Here is a 13,471-nt window from a genome sequence, read left to right as displayed (position 1 = left end):
CCAGACATCACACAAGCAGGTGAACACTACCTGAATCCACTGATGGAGCACTAAGAGGCCTTCCTGGCCTTCAGATGATCACACACACACACACACACACACAGAGACACACAGAGACACACACACACACACACACACACACACACACACACACACACACACACACACAGAGCCTGCAACACATCTTCCCTATGAATGGCAGAGGGGACCACAGAGCATCCAGCCTGTGTCTGATTTCAATAACTCTTTATGGGGACCAGAGCACTTACCTGAGTGGTAGAAACTTATCTACTATGTGCACAGCTGGATTCCTTCCATAATACTTAAGAAAAAAAATTACAGCTAGGAGGAACTGGGGGATTTACATAATTTACAGAATGTGTGCCAACTTATACTCAGGTGGCTGTTTGCCTGTGCTACTCTAAACTACTAGCTTTATTTAACACAATACTAGTTATGAAACCACCTTGGCTCACGGTACTTGAAAACCCCAACTGACAGGGTAGGCAGGTGCGGAGAGGCAGGGGACCCAACAGGAGAGGCGGCTGAGAGGTGCTGCTGCTGTAAGGCCTTGCCTTCAGGCTTGAGAGAGATGAGTAAGCAAAGGGGCTTACTATATGCAAAGAAGAAGACCCAAGTTTGAACCACCGTGTAAAACGTTGAGCTGTGGCCGTAAGTACCTGTAATCCTAGTGTCATCAGGGGCAGAGACAGGATTGCTGGGGCTTAAGGGAATAAAGGGGAGCATGGGGAGCAGAACCTCTGCCTCCACCTTTAGACCGAGCATGCCCACAGGTACACACACCCATAGAGCATCTACCTGGGCCTGCAAACCTGCGGCCCAAGCCAGTCAGCTTGAATGCACACCTGGTCAGCTGCCCTCCTGAGATCTCTGTACTCTTATCTAGACCGTGCTGGGATCTACTGGGAAGAGGTGCCCCCTCACACTGCCAAACTGTTCCCTTATGAAGAGCATTCGGCCATCGTAATCCTGAAGCTGGTGCTGACGGGTCGCCATGGTGTTTGAAGGTGATTTGAAAAATGAGATGACTGTCATGGGAAAGCTGAAAAGGCTTCTGTTGAGCAGGAATGTTAAATAACAGAGCACAAGTGTACAGTAAGCACAGGCTGAGTGCTAGTGCCTGTCCTCAGCAGCTCATCTGGAGTGGACACAGGCTCGGAGCAAACACTTCCATTGTACAAATAAATATATATATTTATTAAGTATGACTGTCTCAGACAACTCAGCCCTGCTCAGCCAAACCCAACGAACACAGGCTATCCCAGAGCTGACGGCAGCCCAGCAGAACCGGAATGTAAGGGATGTGAGGAGTCCAGAAACAAAAACCCAGGGACTGAGAAGTTGGCAGGGACACCAGAAGTGACAGAAGTGCTCAGAACAGAAGAGCGCTGCCAGATCACTCTCTTCCTAGCTGTCGCCCACTGCTGTCCTCTGGCTTATGACCACTAGGGGGCACTCAAAGGCCCCGGCAGGAAGGGTGGCCACAGGATGGATGGGGCCCTACCCTCTGGCCTGGAGGTCACTTGTGAGTGACCAAAGGGAGCACAGTCTGCTGCCAGCTCTCATCCCAGCGTGGCTGCTCTGACTCCTGCAGTTTCTTCCGGAACTGGCTTAGCTTTCCAGCAGGGTCAGGAAAGTTTGAGAAAAGCATCTAGGGGAAGGAAAACTGGACCTTAGCTCCCTGCACCAGGCCATGGCCCTCTCACTCATGTCCAGCAGTGCTGCTCCCCTCACTAGACACTTGATGGATCCTCTACTCACCCACAGCCCTGCCCTGGAGAATGGCCAGCCCCCACCTGCTATTCTCAGCTTCTCCTCCCATCCTCAACACACTCCTACAGATGCAATTAAGATGGAAGCCTTTAGTGTGTCTATCAGGGACCAGAAAACTGAAGCCTTCAGGTTGGGTCCTGCCCACCTGCCTTTGTAAATAAAGTTTTATTGGAACTCAGACTATCTGCACATGTCCACAGCTAATATTCCCATCCATGTCAGAATGATACTGCAGGGTTCTTACTGGACATAAGGACAGAAGTGAGAGGGCATTAGTTTTATAAGGATAGACCCTCAGCAGGTGCTCCCTTGGCCCCTACCCTCCTTAAAGGGCAGCACAGCTTCCATCGTTGAACACGTGGCAGGGATGTGTATGTTTGTGCATGGCTCTTCCATCCCCTGGCAATGTGAATGAATGGCTGACAGCCCAGGCTGAGAAGCCACCTTGGAGCCCTCTGCTCCCTTCCTCTACACCCCAGAGTTCCTCCACAGCTGTCTGCGTGGGAAGCAGGGATCATGGAGCTGGCAATGCCAGGCTTCAAACCACCCAGCCCCATACAAACAGAGTAGGCCCAGTACCTGCAGCTGAGCTGCCAGCTCCTCGGCATCCTTGAAGACCAGACCGTTCTCTCCATGTCTTACAAGCTCATGCAGACTGCAGAGAGAACAAGGGACTTGAGAGCCAGCTGGAGAAGAAAAGGAACCGAGCCGAGCCACTACCCCTCAGGTGAAATAGACCTCTGTTCTGAGCTCAAGTATTTGGACAGAAAAGCCTACAAGGCTTTTACAAAACACCAGGCTGATTTGGAGAAGGGAAGGTGGCCTGAGATGCTCTCTGTTTTTTCTCCACTGCAGCCTGAGAGCTAGCGTCCCAGCATGTCTGTCTGAGAGCTCGGCCACAGAGCAGGGAGGTAAAGCAAAGCACCTGCAAGCACATCTGGCCACCCTTCCCCCACAGGGTGAGCCTGAGTAGCATGCTAGCCATGAGCAAACCCCAGCCGTGCCCCGTCCCACTCTGTGCAGGGCTCCTTCCTGGAGCCCCTTGTGCATCCACAGATGCTCAAGTTCCTTATGTCCCATAAGCTGCTGTGTTTGCATGTGGTCTGCATGAGCATCCTCTCTAGATGGCATCTAATATCCCAGCAGTGGGGCAGGGATGAGAAGAAAGGTACATGTTGAGACAGACACACTCAGCATGCCCCTAGCTACAGTTTTTTCCTGAGACAGGAACTTACTGTGTAGCACAAGTTAGTTTCAACTGAAATCCTGCCTTTGCCTCCAGACTACAGGCTCATAGTCCCAACATCCTAAAACCATTTGCATCTGGATGGCTGGCATGACATGGAGTGGATGAACCAAGCTGACTGACCTTCACTGGAGCTCAGCAGAACCACAGGGCCCCCAACTGCTGCTCTAGAATACGCCCCAAGTAAGGCTTGGTATCTGCTCCTACCAATTGAAGTTCACGGCACACACAGGCAAGTGGCACCCAAACATGTCCACCACCTTCATGGGCAGGTCCAGACCACTGGAGGACATGTGCAGACAGACACCCAGATCCGCTGACCCTGCAAAGCCAGTCAAAACACTAGGACACGTTCTCCCAGGCCTATGGAGTGACACCCCACCCCAAATCCCAACAGTGAGTGGAAATCAGAAGCTGTCCCTGAGACTGTCCTAAACACAAATGGCATAAACTGACCAAGAAGCCAGGCAGCCTAACTAGAAGCTAAAACATGGTTGACTCTGCCAAATGGTTGTTTTGGTTTTGTTCGTTTTTACTTGTATTGATTTATTGTTCATAATTAGCCATAATTCATTTTCAAAGAGAAAACTTCTGTTTTCTCTGTTCAAAGAGAAACTGTGATAGCAGAGCTATGATTTTGGTTCACTTGGCTTGGTCAAGACCACCACCCAGTGACCACTTAAAAATGATTGGCTTAGCAGAAGGTGCTTGCTGACAACCTGGCCCCATCTCTGGATCTCAAGGAACATAGACAGCTCCTCTAACTTGTCCTCTGATGGCTATATACCTGCCATGACACAAGTGTGTTACCCCTACACACCCACACAAACACAACAAATGACTAGATAGAGTGGCAAACCTCTAAGAACTCAAGATTAAAAACATAGGGCAGAGCTGGGCCTGTGGCGCAGGCCTTTAATCCCAGCACTTAGGAGGCAGAGGCAACTGGATCTCTCTGAGATCAAGGTACGGTTTTACTGTCTCAAAAGTAAAACCTTAACAAAAACTGAAAAATAATAAAATCAAAGAAACCAAATCTACAACAAATCCAGCAAAAATCAGGTATCGGCTGTCGAGTGGAGCACTCATGTAAGCCCAGCAGTGGAAGACTAAGACAGGATCACTGTACAAGTTCAAAGCCAACCTCGACTAAACACTGAAATCTTACTCGGAAAAAAACAAACAAACAAATGAACGAAAAGTCCAAACACGGTGCTGCACACCTGTAATCTCAGCACTCAGGACTGAGGCAGGAGGCTTTGCTACAAACTCAAGGCTAACCTCGGCTACATAGATCCTGTCTCAAAAATTACAGCACCACAGACTGGTAACATGTTCCTTGTCTGCTCTTGTGGAGCAGTGTGGCTTCTGCCTTCACCTGGAGCCTGCCCTCTCACCTAGAAGCAGTGGGTAGTCCTCGGCTTCTAGCCATGGGGTGCAGAACTGGACGTGCTGAAGGTGCTTCTGGCTGATGAGGTGGCGGTAGTGCTCTCTGAGTGGTCCCTTTCCTTCACAGAGAAGAAAAGTCACCACCATGACCACTGTCCACCTCTGCCAGTGGGCAGGTCCTGCTGCTCCAGCGGGCACTTGACAACCCTTCCCCAGGACCACCCCCACCAGTGGCCACCTCAGGCCCTGACATCCCATACCTGGGATGCTAAGCACACCCCAGCCAACTGGCACAGGGACACAGCATCTCCAGCTGCACCTGACACAGATCATCCTTAGCATGCCTGACTCCCCACAGGGTCCCCTGGGAACTCAGCTGGAAGGGAAGAGGAGGATGCAGCTGCCTAGCCCTGTGAATAAACAGAAGACACACTGCTTCCAACCTACAGGAGCTAGAAATCCTCTGGGAAAGGGAAGGGTTTGGGCTAAGTAGTACCATCCCAGAGCGAAGTCTGTACTCTGATCCTTTCTGAGCATCAGGTTCTCTGTATAGCAAGTAGAAGGTAGAAACACCACCCAAGGGCTTACTGACAGGCCCATCCCAGCTGCTTGGGAGGCTGAAGTGGGTTAGTATATCAAGGCTTGCCTGATTACAGGGTAGATTCAAGGCCAGCCTGGACAACTTGTATGGAGGTATAGCTGGGGGGTGGTAGAGCACTTGCCTGACAAGGGCAAGACCTTAGGGAGGAAGACAGAAACTACCCTGGAGAACTCTGGTGATGACCAACAAGACAGTATCCTACAGAGGTGTCCTGTAAAGGCCCTGTGCCCATTCTTCACCCTCCGCCCTTCTAGAACCATGACACGGTGTTCTCATTAGTACCTGTTATCACACAGACGAGGGAAGGAAGGCTGTCTCCAGTGAGTGCTTGTTGCTCAAACTCTATTTTTAAAATAGACACAAGAACCAGGAGAAAACAGGTAAGAAGTGAAGGGCTGCTTCCCAGGGGCTGCTAGTCTCGAGATACATCAGACTGAGGGTCTAGCCACCCAGTGACCACGTAAGAGCAGTGAGCTTTCCATGCCCTCCCCAACATCTCAAGCAGTCCTACCCATGACACCAGGGGCAGACCACATGACAGGCTTCGACAAAAGGCCTAATGAGTTCTGAGCTGCTGATGCAGCCACACACCTACTTTCTAATGCTCGCAGCAGGATGGAGAAGTCCTCGTCCTCTACAGGGAGAGAAAAGGAGTCATAGTTGCCTTCCAACTTCCCACCCTACTCAGATACCCATCCCTGGATCCCAAAGCAAGCTGTGCGCACAGCCCAGGAGCTGGGGGAAGCAGACCTGTCCAGCTAGTGCTGCTCACGAGCAGTGCTGGCCGCCCACGCAGACGCCTCACAACCCCGCTCTGACAATCCCTCTCAGTGAAGGCCGACCTCTCCATGTCAGAATCTGAGGGCTCTGAGCTGAAGAATCAGAGAAAAGAGATAAGATATTAGACACTGTAGCGCAGAGGCAGAGGCAGGCCACAGAAGTTGCACCCCACTGACCTCACAGATCCTGTTGCTAGCACTGAGGTTACATGAGTAACAGCCACTCCACAACTCAGTGCCACGTCCATAGGCTCCCCACCCTGCCTGCTTAGCATCCCGGTGAAGATATACTCACCCACCTCCCCCAGCCATGCCTGGTTCCTAGGAGCACACAGTAGACATGGGCAGGTACCTTCTCTGCCCAGGGGACACTTAGGTCCCTTGTCCAACAAGAACCCACTGACAGCAGGACAAGATATCCCAGGACTCAGCAGGCTGTTTCTTAAAGGCCGGAGAGTAAAATCCTTCGGGCTTTTGGGACCATCAACTGCTGTGATATGCAGTTCCACTGCTGTAATTTGGAAGCAACCACTGTTTTCAGGGTAAGGGAAGGACTTGCTATGTAGCCTAGGCTGGCCTCAAACTTACAATCCTCCTGCCTCAGCCTCCCAAGTCCTGGGATTACAGACATTCATCACTATACCAGGCTTCCAACAGCCACCAACAACACAGAGGTGAATGGGTGGGCTGTGTTCCAATAAAACCTTTCACAGCAATAGGTGACAGGCCATAGCTTTAGTTTGCTGCCTCTGGATAAGTGAATCCACAGGTCTGCAGGAGACCAGGATGGCAGAGAGAGGGGAGACATACCAGCTCTGGAAAGGAGAGTACTTGTGGCTCAGCTTCATGAAGAGTTCGTGCTGCAGGTCCAGGGGTGTCTCCTTAAAGAAAGATGCTGGCTTGTCGTAGAGCGTCACAGCCCTGACACGAGATGGGAGAGGGCAGAAAAAAATCTAAGCAAGAAGACACAGTGGGATCCCAAAAAGCAAGAGAGTTTGGGGAAATCCAAGAGACAAGAAATGAAAATTCCTTTGAATGGTGCAGATATTTAGCACCAAAATGTCCTAGGTCACACAGCTGGGAGGGAAAGAAAATCTACTGCCTCCCCCTTGGCTTCTCAAAACCAATAACTATCTCCCATGGCCTGAGTACTTCAATACAGGACTGCAGGACTGTGCTGTAGCTCTCAAAACACATGGATTAATGGGCATCCCAAGCCCCACATACCTGACACACCAGTTCTCTGCCAGGTCCTCCCGCATAGCATTGGTCACACACAGGTTCAGGTGGGACAGGCGCCCAAAGAACTTCTCATACCTATAAAATATCTTGGGGATCAGCATGGACCCCTGGGGTGATGCCACCCCAACCTCCATGACTTGATACTCCTAGGCAGCGGAAAGGCTGCAGAGCTAGGCCCCTTGAACCTGTCAGAATGCACCATGAGCTCCCGTAAGTTACTCTCTCAAACCTTCCTTCCCTCTCACTGTTCAGCCTACACAATTACAATCATTAAAGGGACCCAATCCCCACAAATCCAGACTCGTGCAATAAAGAGGAGAAACCCAATACGGGCTGTTTAACCAAGTCTCAGCCGCCCTGCACAGTCAGGGCTGCAGGTGACTCTCATTGTGGTATGAAGCGAGTTTAGTAATGTCGAGGCTTCATCCCAGGAGAAGGAGGAAGAAAGAGAGCAAATCAAGGCTACTAAGCTTCAGGCTGGAATGTGGCTCAGCTGGTAGACAGCTTGCCTGGCAAGCTCAAGGCTCTGGTTCTACCTCTAGTGCTTAAAACATGGGGCATGGTGGTGCATGTCTATCCAAACGCTGAAAGAGGAAGGAGGATCAGAATTCACGGTCATCCTATGATATGATATGGAGCCAGTCACAATAAACAATCCAAAAATATGTGTGTATTATGTACATATACGTATATATACACATATACATATGAATGAGTAGGGATATAGCTCATTTGGTAGAGAGTTTGCCCATAATGCATCAATGCCCTGGGTTCCATCGCTAGCACATCATAAATTAAGTCCTGGTAGTGCACACCTGTAATCCCAGCCCTGGAGAGGAAGATCAAAACCAGCCTACAATAAATGAGACTCAAAAAACAAGTTTAGGGACCGGAGAGATGCCTCAGCACTGGTTGCTCTCCCACAGAGCCAGGGTTTAATTCCCTAGACCCACACGGCAGCTCAGAACCATCTATAACTCCAATCCCAGGAGATCTGATCTCCTCCTCTGTCCTCTGCAGTCACAAGACAAACGCATAGTACACAGACAAATATGCAAGCAAAACATCCATATAAAAAATAATATTCGGGGCTGGTGAGATGGCTCAGTGGGTAAGAGCACCCAACTGCTCTTCCAAAGGTCCGGAGTTCAAATCCCAGCAACCACATGGTGGCTCATAACCATCCGTAACGAGATCTGACGCCCTCTTCTGGAGTGTCTTAAGACAGCTACAGTGTACTTACATATAATAAATAAATCTTTAAAAAAAATAATATTCACATATAAAATAAAGTAATCGTGTTTGTTTGCTGAGGCAGTGTTTCTCTGTGTAGCCAGGCTGGCCTCGAACTCAGAGATTTACCTGCCTCTGCCTCCCAAGTGCTGGGATTAAACACATGTGCCACCACCACACAGCTGTCTGTTGTTGTTTTTGTTTTGTTTTTTGAAAATAAAGTCATTTTTAAGAATAAAAATGAACTAGAAAAACTAATTGCCAAAAAATGCATAAAAGGATTGGTGAATGGTAGCGGCCAACACCTTTAATCCCAGCAGAGGCAGGCAGATCTCTGAGTTTGAGGCCAGCCTGATCTTCAGAGTGAGTTCCAGGACAGCCAGGGCGACACAGAGAAACTCTTGTCTCAAGGGAAAAAAAAGTTAACACTGCTAAACTGGGTGTGGTTTGCTGTGCCTGTAATCCCAGAGTGTACGCATCTGACCAACATAAATTCGAAGCTAGTCTGGGCACTGGAGTGAGAAAGCTCATTAGCTACCACAAGAGTACGGCAGCCTTTTCTTCCCTCCAGCTACAAGTCGGCTCTGGAGTGCAGCTTCCTCCTGTGCAGCAAGAGGCAGCAGCACTCTCCCCCCACTCGCCTAACTTTTACAGTGCACCATAGTGGGGGTGATGGAGACAGTGGGAAAAACCGGACCTGGCCGGGAGCCTGGCACGAAGCTGGTGCTATGACAGGAAGGAGCTGCCTGGTCTGCTGGTCCCACAAACAACAATCAGTCCCAGCAGGGGGAGGGAAAGGACAGAGCTAGCTGGACCCCAGAGCAAGAAGCACACAATAAGATGACCAACCAGGATCAGAGAGGAACTGAGGACCCTGCCCAGATCCAACCTGCTCACCCAGGCCCTTCTCTCCCATCCACGCTAATGAAGACTCACACCCTCTCACCATTTGGCCAGCAGCACAATGGGGTGGCGGGGGCCATGGACCAAGCCCATGATGGAGTAGCCATAGTTGTGCCAGTCGATGACCAGTTTGCTCCCACAAATGCAGCCCACAAACCAGCAGACGGCAATAGCAGGCAGACCTGGGGGGTTCTAGGAAAAAGGAGACTCAGACAGTGGAGGAAGCATAGACCATGGCCCATGTAGCCTAGAGGAGTGACCACACAGCAAAGAAACCATGATCTACAAGGCTCTCATCAGCCCGGGGGCAGAAAAAGACCCCCTCCACCATAAAAACAAAAACACCATCAACAACACAGGAGTAAGAAGTTATAAAGAAACCAAACTGCCCAACCTGGAAACCCCAAAATCATCAACAATCTCAAGAGCTCTGGAGTTAAGACGATGGCTCAGTAGGTAAAGAATTTGCCACCTAAGCATGAGGACCAGACAAGGGTGCTAGATCCCTGGAACCTGGGTTACAGACAGCTGTAAACTCCTATTGCAGATGGTGGGAGTGAAACCTGGGTCCTCTGCAAGAACAGCAACCAAGCACTGAGCCACTGCTCCGACACCCCGTGCACTCATGCTCATTTGTTTTTCATATTACTGTATGTATTGCCTGACAGTTTCATGACTGTGTATGTGTAATGTATTCTGATCACTCCCCACTCTCTTCCTCAGCTTCCTCCTCACCTGTCAGTCATCCCAACTGCTCCCTCCTGTTCTCATTTTTTTTTCTTTAGTGACTGAGTTTAACTAGAGTTGTTTATACTAACATAAGTGAAAGGTTGTTTACTGAAGAATGGGTAATTTATTAGTGGGTACATTGGGGAAGAAAAACAACCTCCACCCCCAACCACCATTAACTGCCAACAGCTCCCTAGCTAGGGATGGCACCCCTATGAATCCACCCCGCCCCCATCCATGCTACAATGTTGGCAGGCTAGCCCTGGTGCTGGTCTTGTATAGTTGCAAGTTCACGAGTGCAACAGCCCTCCTCATGTTTTGATAGGTTATGCACACAGAAGTATTAAATGCATTTAAAAATTTGTTCATTTTGTTTGTGGACTGGAAATCAAATCCAAACCTCACTGAGCCACACCTACAACCCAATGTGTGCATGTTTTAAAAACCAGCAAGTGGCCTGCTAATGGTAATTCTCATAGGAGACAGCAGCTGGCACATACCTGGAGAAAGATGTAGGCTGCAGGGTCTGTGTGCATCATCTTCCACAGCAAGTGCACTGCCTGAAATACAACTTTGACTCCATACTGGAGAATCCGGGGCCCAGCTGTAAGTCAGAAAACATCCGTCTCTACAAAAGAGTTCTTGGCACTGAGAGCCCCCTCATCTTCCCAATACACAGCCATCCCTACCCCTAGTCAGGAACCTGGAGTTGACTGGTCCTACCTCCCAGACCCCGCAGATCCGTCAACTTCACAATCTGAATCCTATCACTCTGCAAGAGTTCATCTCGAGGTTTGGAGTCTGCAAATGCAAATGAGCCCTTTCAGGTATCAGAAGTAGCCAGTTACAGTCAGCTGAATGTGTTCCTTCACATCTGTAATTCCAGTCCTCGGAAGGGTGAGGCAGGATAAGGTGTTCACAGCCAGCATGTGCTACAAAGCAAGCCCCTGTCTCAACACCTATCGAAACCTCACATGTCCCCAGTACCTAGAATGGAAAATGAGGTCACTTTGTGTTCTTCTATAGAATACCCTCGAAGGGCATCCATCATATCTACTTAATTTAACCTGATGACTGGCACGAAATAGGGACCCAATTTAATTGATGAAGAGTAGATCCCTGGATGGCAGTCTGTCCTGGGATAGCACTCCACACAGGGACCAATAAGAGCTAGTCCCACTTTCCCTTAGATGGAGCTGGGCCACCCCGAAATTCGCAGATCCAATTTGAGGTGCCCAGCATGTGTTCGAGGATAGCTATGAATGTCCCCGACATGCTGGAATATTGCATATGGTTGTGACAAAAGGCTGGATAGCTGAGGGATTGAGTAGTGCACAACACTCTAAAGGCAGAAGCAAGTGGATCTCTGAGTTCAAGGACACTCTGGCCTACATAGTCCAAACCAGTTAAGAGGCTGCATGGTAAGAGAGAACCCCTGCAAAATCATCCACATGGGCATGATGAGGGAGTGGACACCTCTGCCTACACCCGAGGGGACAAGAGAACCAGCCACAGCTGGAAAAGCTCTGCGGCTGGATGAGGTACGCGAACAAACATTCAGCCTGCCAATTCAGCGACAAAGGCAGCACGAGGAAGTGGTGTTCAGCACTTAAGGTCTCACACACCAGGGTTGCAGCCTGTCTCTCTGCTCGACCTAAACGAATCAAGTGACAGACACCTTGCAACCGATCCATCTGTAGTCCTCACATATGGTAAACGGCAGCTGACGCCCGCTACTCCCAGACACCAGAAAACAGCGGTCCAGGCCAGAACAGGCAGGAGAGGAGGACAGCTGCTCCCGCCTCGGTCCCAGAACGGGGGAGTCAAGGCTCCTGACTGAGCCTCCCTCTCAGGTCCCCGCCACTCACTGTAGAACCCCAGCAGCGTCACCGAAAAGCCGCTCTGGGCCAATGACAGCGCGTGGTACTGCATGCGGGGGCTGCGGCCCACGTCGCCCAGCACCACGACGACCACGTGCCGGGCCCTGCCCGTTTGACGCCCACGCTTCCACAGGCCCAGCAGCAGCACCGACAGCAGCAGCGCCAGGACCAGCAGCGCCACGCAGGACGCTGCCATCTTGGCCCGCCGGCGCCGAGCACGTGACCGCACCAGGAAGCCTCGCAATGCGCAGGCGCACACCCCAGACCCTGCCCCGGGGGAGGGGATTATGAAACCGCCTCTTTACGTAGGAGGAGGCGGGGCCTTGGATAAGGCGGGGTCTGGAAGAAAAGGAAAGAGGATTTGGAAGATGGGGGCGGGCTCTGAACGGGGGGGCGGGGCCTGGAAGGGGTAGGCGGTCTTTGAAGAGTTCCTTAAGGAGCCCAAGAATTAGTAGGACTTAGCCATGCCAAGTTCTCTGAACAGTGTTTTCCCCTGTGAAAGTAAAGTTGTACCTTTATTGGAATCTAAGAACTTCTTTTTCAGACCGCTAAGATAAATTTCAAACTATAATAATGATAATTACCTGCTGATAGAGTACACTTCTCAGCTTCCCTTACGGACTGTGAAGTCATTCCTAACCCCATAGGAGGCCATATCCCATCTTCTGTTAGTGTCTTAGCCATCTACACAAAAACACACCCTCACCATACATGAACTTGTCTCGGCTATGATCAGACCCAGCCTCTCTTTATTTACACCTTCTGTCTCTCTGTAGCTGCCTTTAATAATCTAACAAGAGAGATTAAATTTTGGATGGGAGGCTGATGAGTTTTCTTCAGGTAAAGGTGTTTGATGCCAAAGTAGGGTACCATCTCAGGTACTTACGTGATGGAAGGAGAGAATCAACTCTCTATGTCCTCTGACCTCCACACTCGCGCTGACACACACAGCACCCGCCTTGTACACTAAATAAATAAAAACAATTTGGATGGATTTCCTAGTTTGGTTGAGGAAAGAGGCCATTCCCTGAGAAGTGGGTGTATAAACAAGATCATGGCTACACATGGAAACCGATCTTTGTTAGTAGAAGGCAAGAGACCATAGGGCCTCTGGCTGGTCATGCTCTGTTTAACAGAGGTGCCTTCCAGTGAGAAAATTTATTAAGCAAAATGTTTATCTCTTCATTTGTTAAGATGCATGCATATTGAATACAACATTTCAAATATAAAAGAGAGGAACCAGGCACAGCATATGCCTGTAATCCTGGCACTTTGGAGGAGAAGCCAAAAATCAGTTCAAGGTCATCCTCAACTCCATAGAGAGTTCCAGACCTGCCTGGGTAGTTTAAGACAAAACTCAAAAAAAAAATGAGGGGCTAGAGAAATGACTCAGCAGTTAAGAGCTCTTACTTGAAATCATAAGGACAGGAGTTCAAATACTAACTCCCATGTAACAAGCTGGGTGTCACCCCAAACCTATAATCTCAACTGTGAGGGGCAGAGACAGAAAGCTCACTAAGGCTTGTTGACTTCCAGCTTATAAGGAGAAACAGGAGACTCATATTTGGGGAGAAAAGGATAGACAATGGGTTATAGAGAAAGAAAGGGAGAGAGAGAGAGAGAGAGAGAGAGAGAGAGAGAGAGAGAGAGAGAGAAAGAGAGAGAGAGAGAGAGA

General features: G+C 49.8%; 2 protein-coding genes across 2 annotated transcripts in view; both read right to left on the bottom strand.

Moving 5' to 3' along the window:
- The window catches only part of LOC110329984 (ALG1 chitobiosyldiphosphodolichol beta-mannosyltransferase like), a 6,948-nt gene extending 2,544 nt beyond the window's left edge, over positions 1 to 4,404 (bottom strand). Inside the window, exon 1 of the mRNA XM_029544564.1 lies at positions 4,036 to 4,404. The gene's annotated coding sequence lies outside the window, so the exon portion shown is untranslated. The remainder of the gene's footprint in view (positions 1 to 4,035) is intronic.
- On the bottom strand, positions 1,195 to 12,015 carry Alg1 (ALG1 chitobiosyldiphosphodolichol beta-mannosyltransferase). Its single transcript, XM_021209719.1, has 13 exons — positions 11,785 to 12,015; positions 10,640 to 10,717; positions 10,417 to 10,520; positions 9,231 to 9,379; positions 7,037 to 7,126; positions 6,620 to 6,730; positions 5,781 to 5,902; positions 5,626 to 5,664; positions 5,313 to 5,372; positions 4,438 to 4,548; positions 3,248 to 3,362; positions 2,374 to 2,449; positions 1,195 to 1,672 (listed from the first exon to the last, which is right to left on the bottom strand). The coding sequence occupies exons 1-13, from the start codon at positions 11,990 to 11,992 to the stop codon at positions 1,541 to 1,543; spliced, it is 1,395 nt and encodes a 464-aa protein (XP_021065378.1). The 5' UTR covers positions 11,993 to 12,015; the 3' UTR covers positions 1,195 to 1,540.
- Between the last annotated feature and the right edge of the window lie 1,456 nt (positions 12,016 to 13,471).

Source organism: Mus pahari, chromosome 12, assembly GCF_900095145.1.
Source record: "Mus pahari chromosome 12, PAHARI_EIJ_v1.1, whole genome shotgun sequence".
Taxonomy (NCBI): domain Eukaryota; kingdom Metazoa; phylum Chordata; class Mammalia; order Rodentia; family Muridae; genus Mus; species Mus pahari.
Note: the sequence above shows the minus strand (reverse complement) of the source record. Positions and strands in the feature narration are given on the sequence as shown.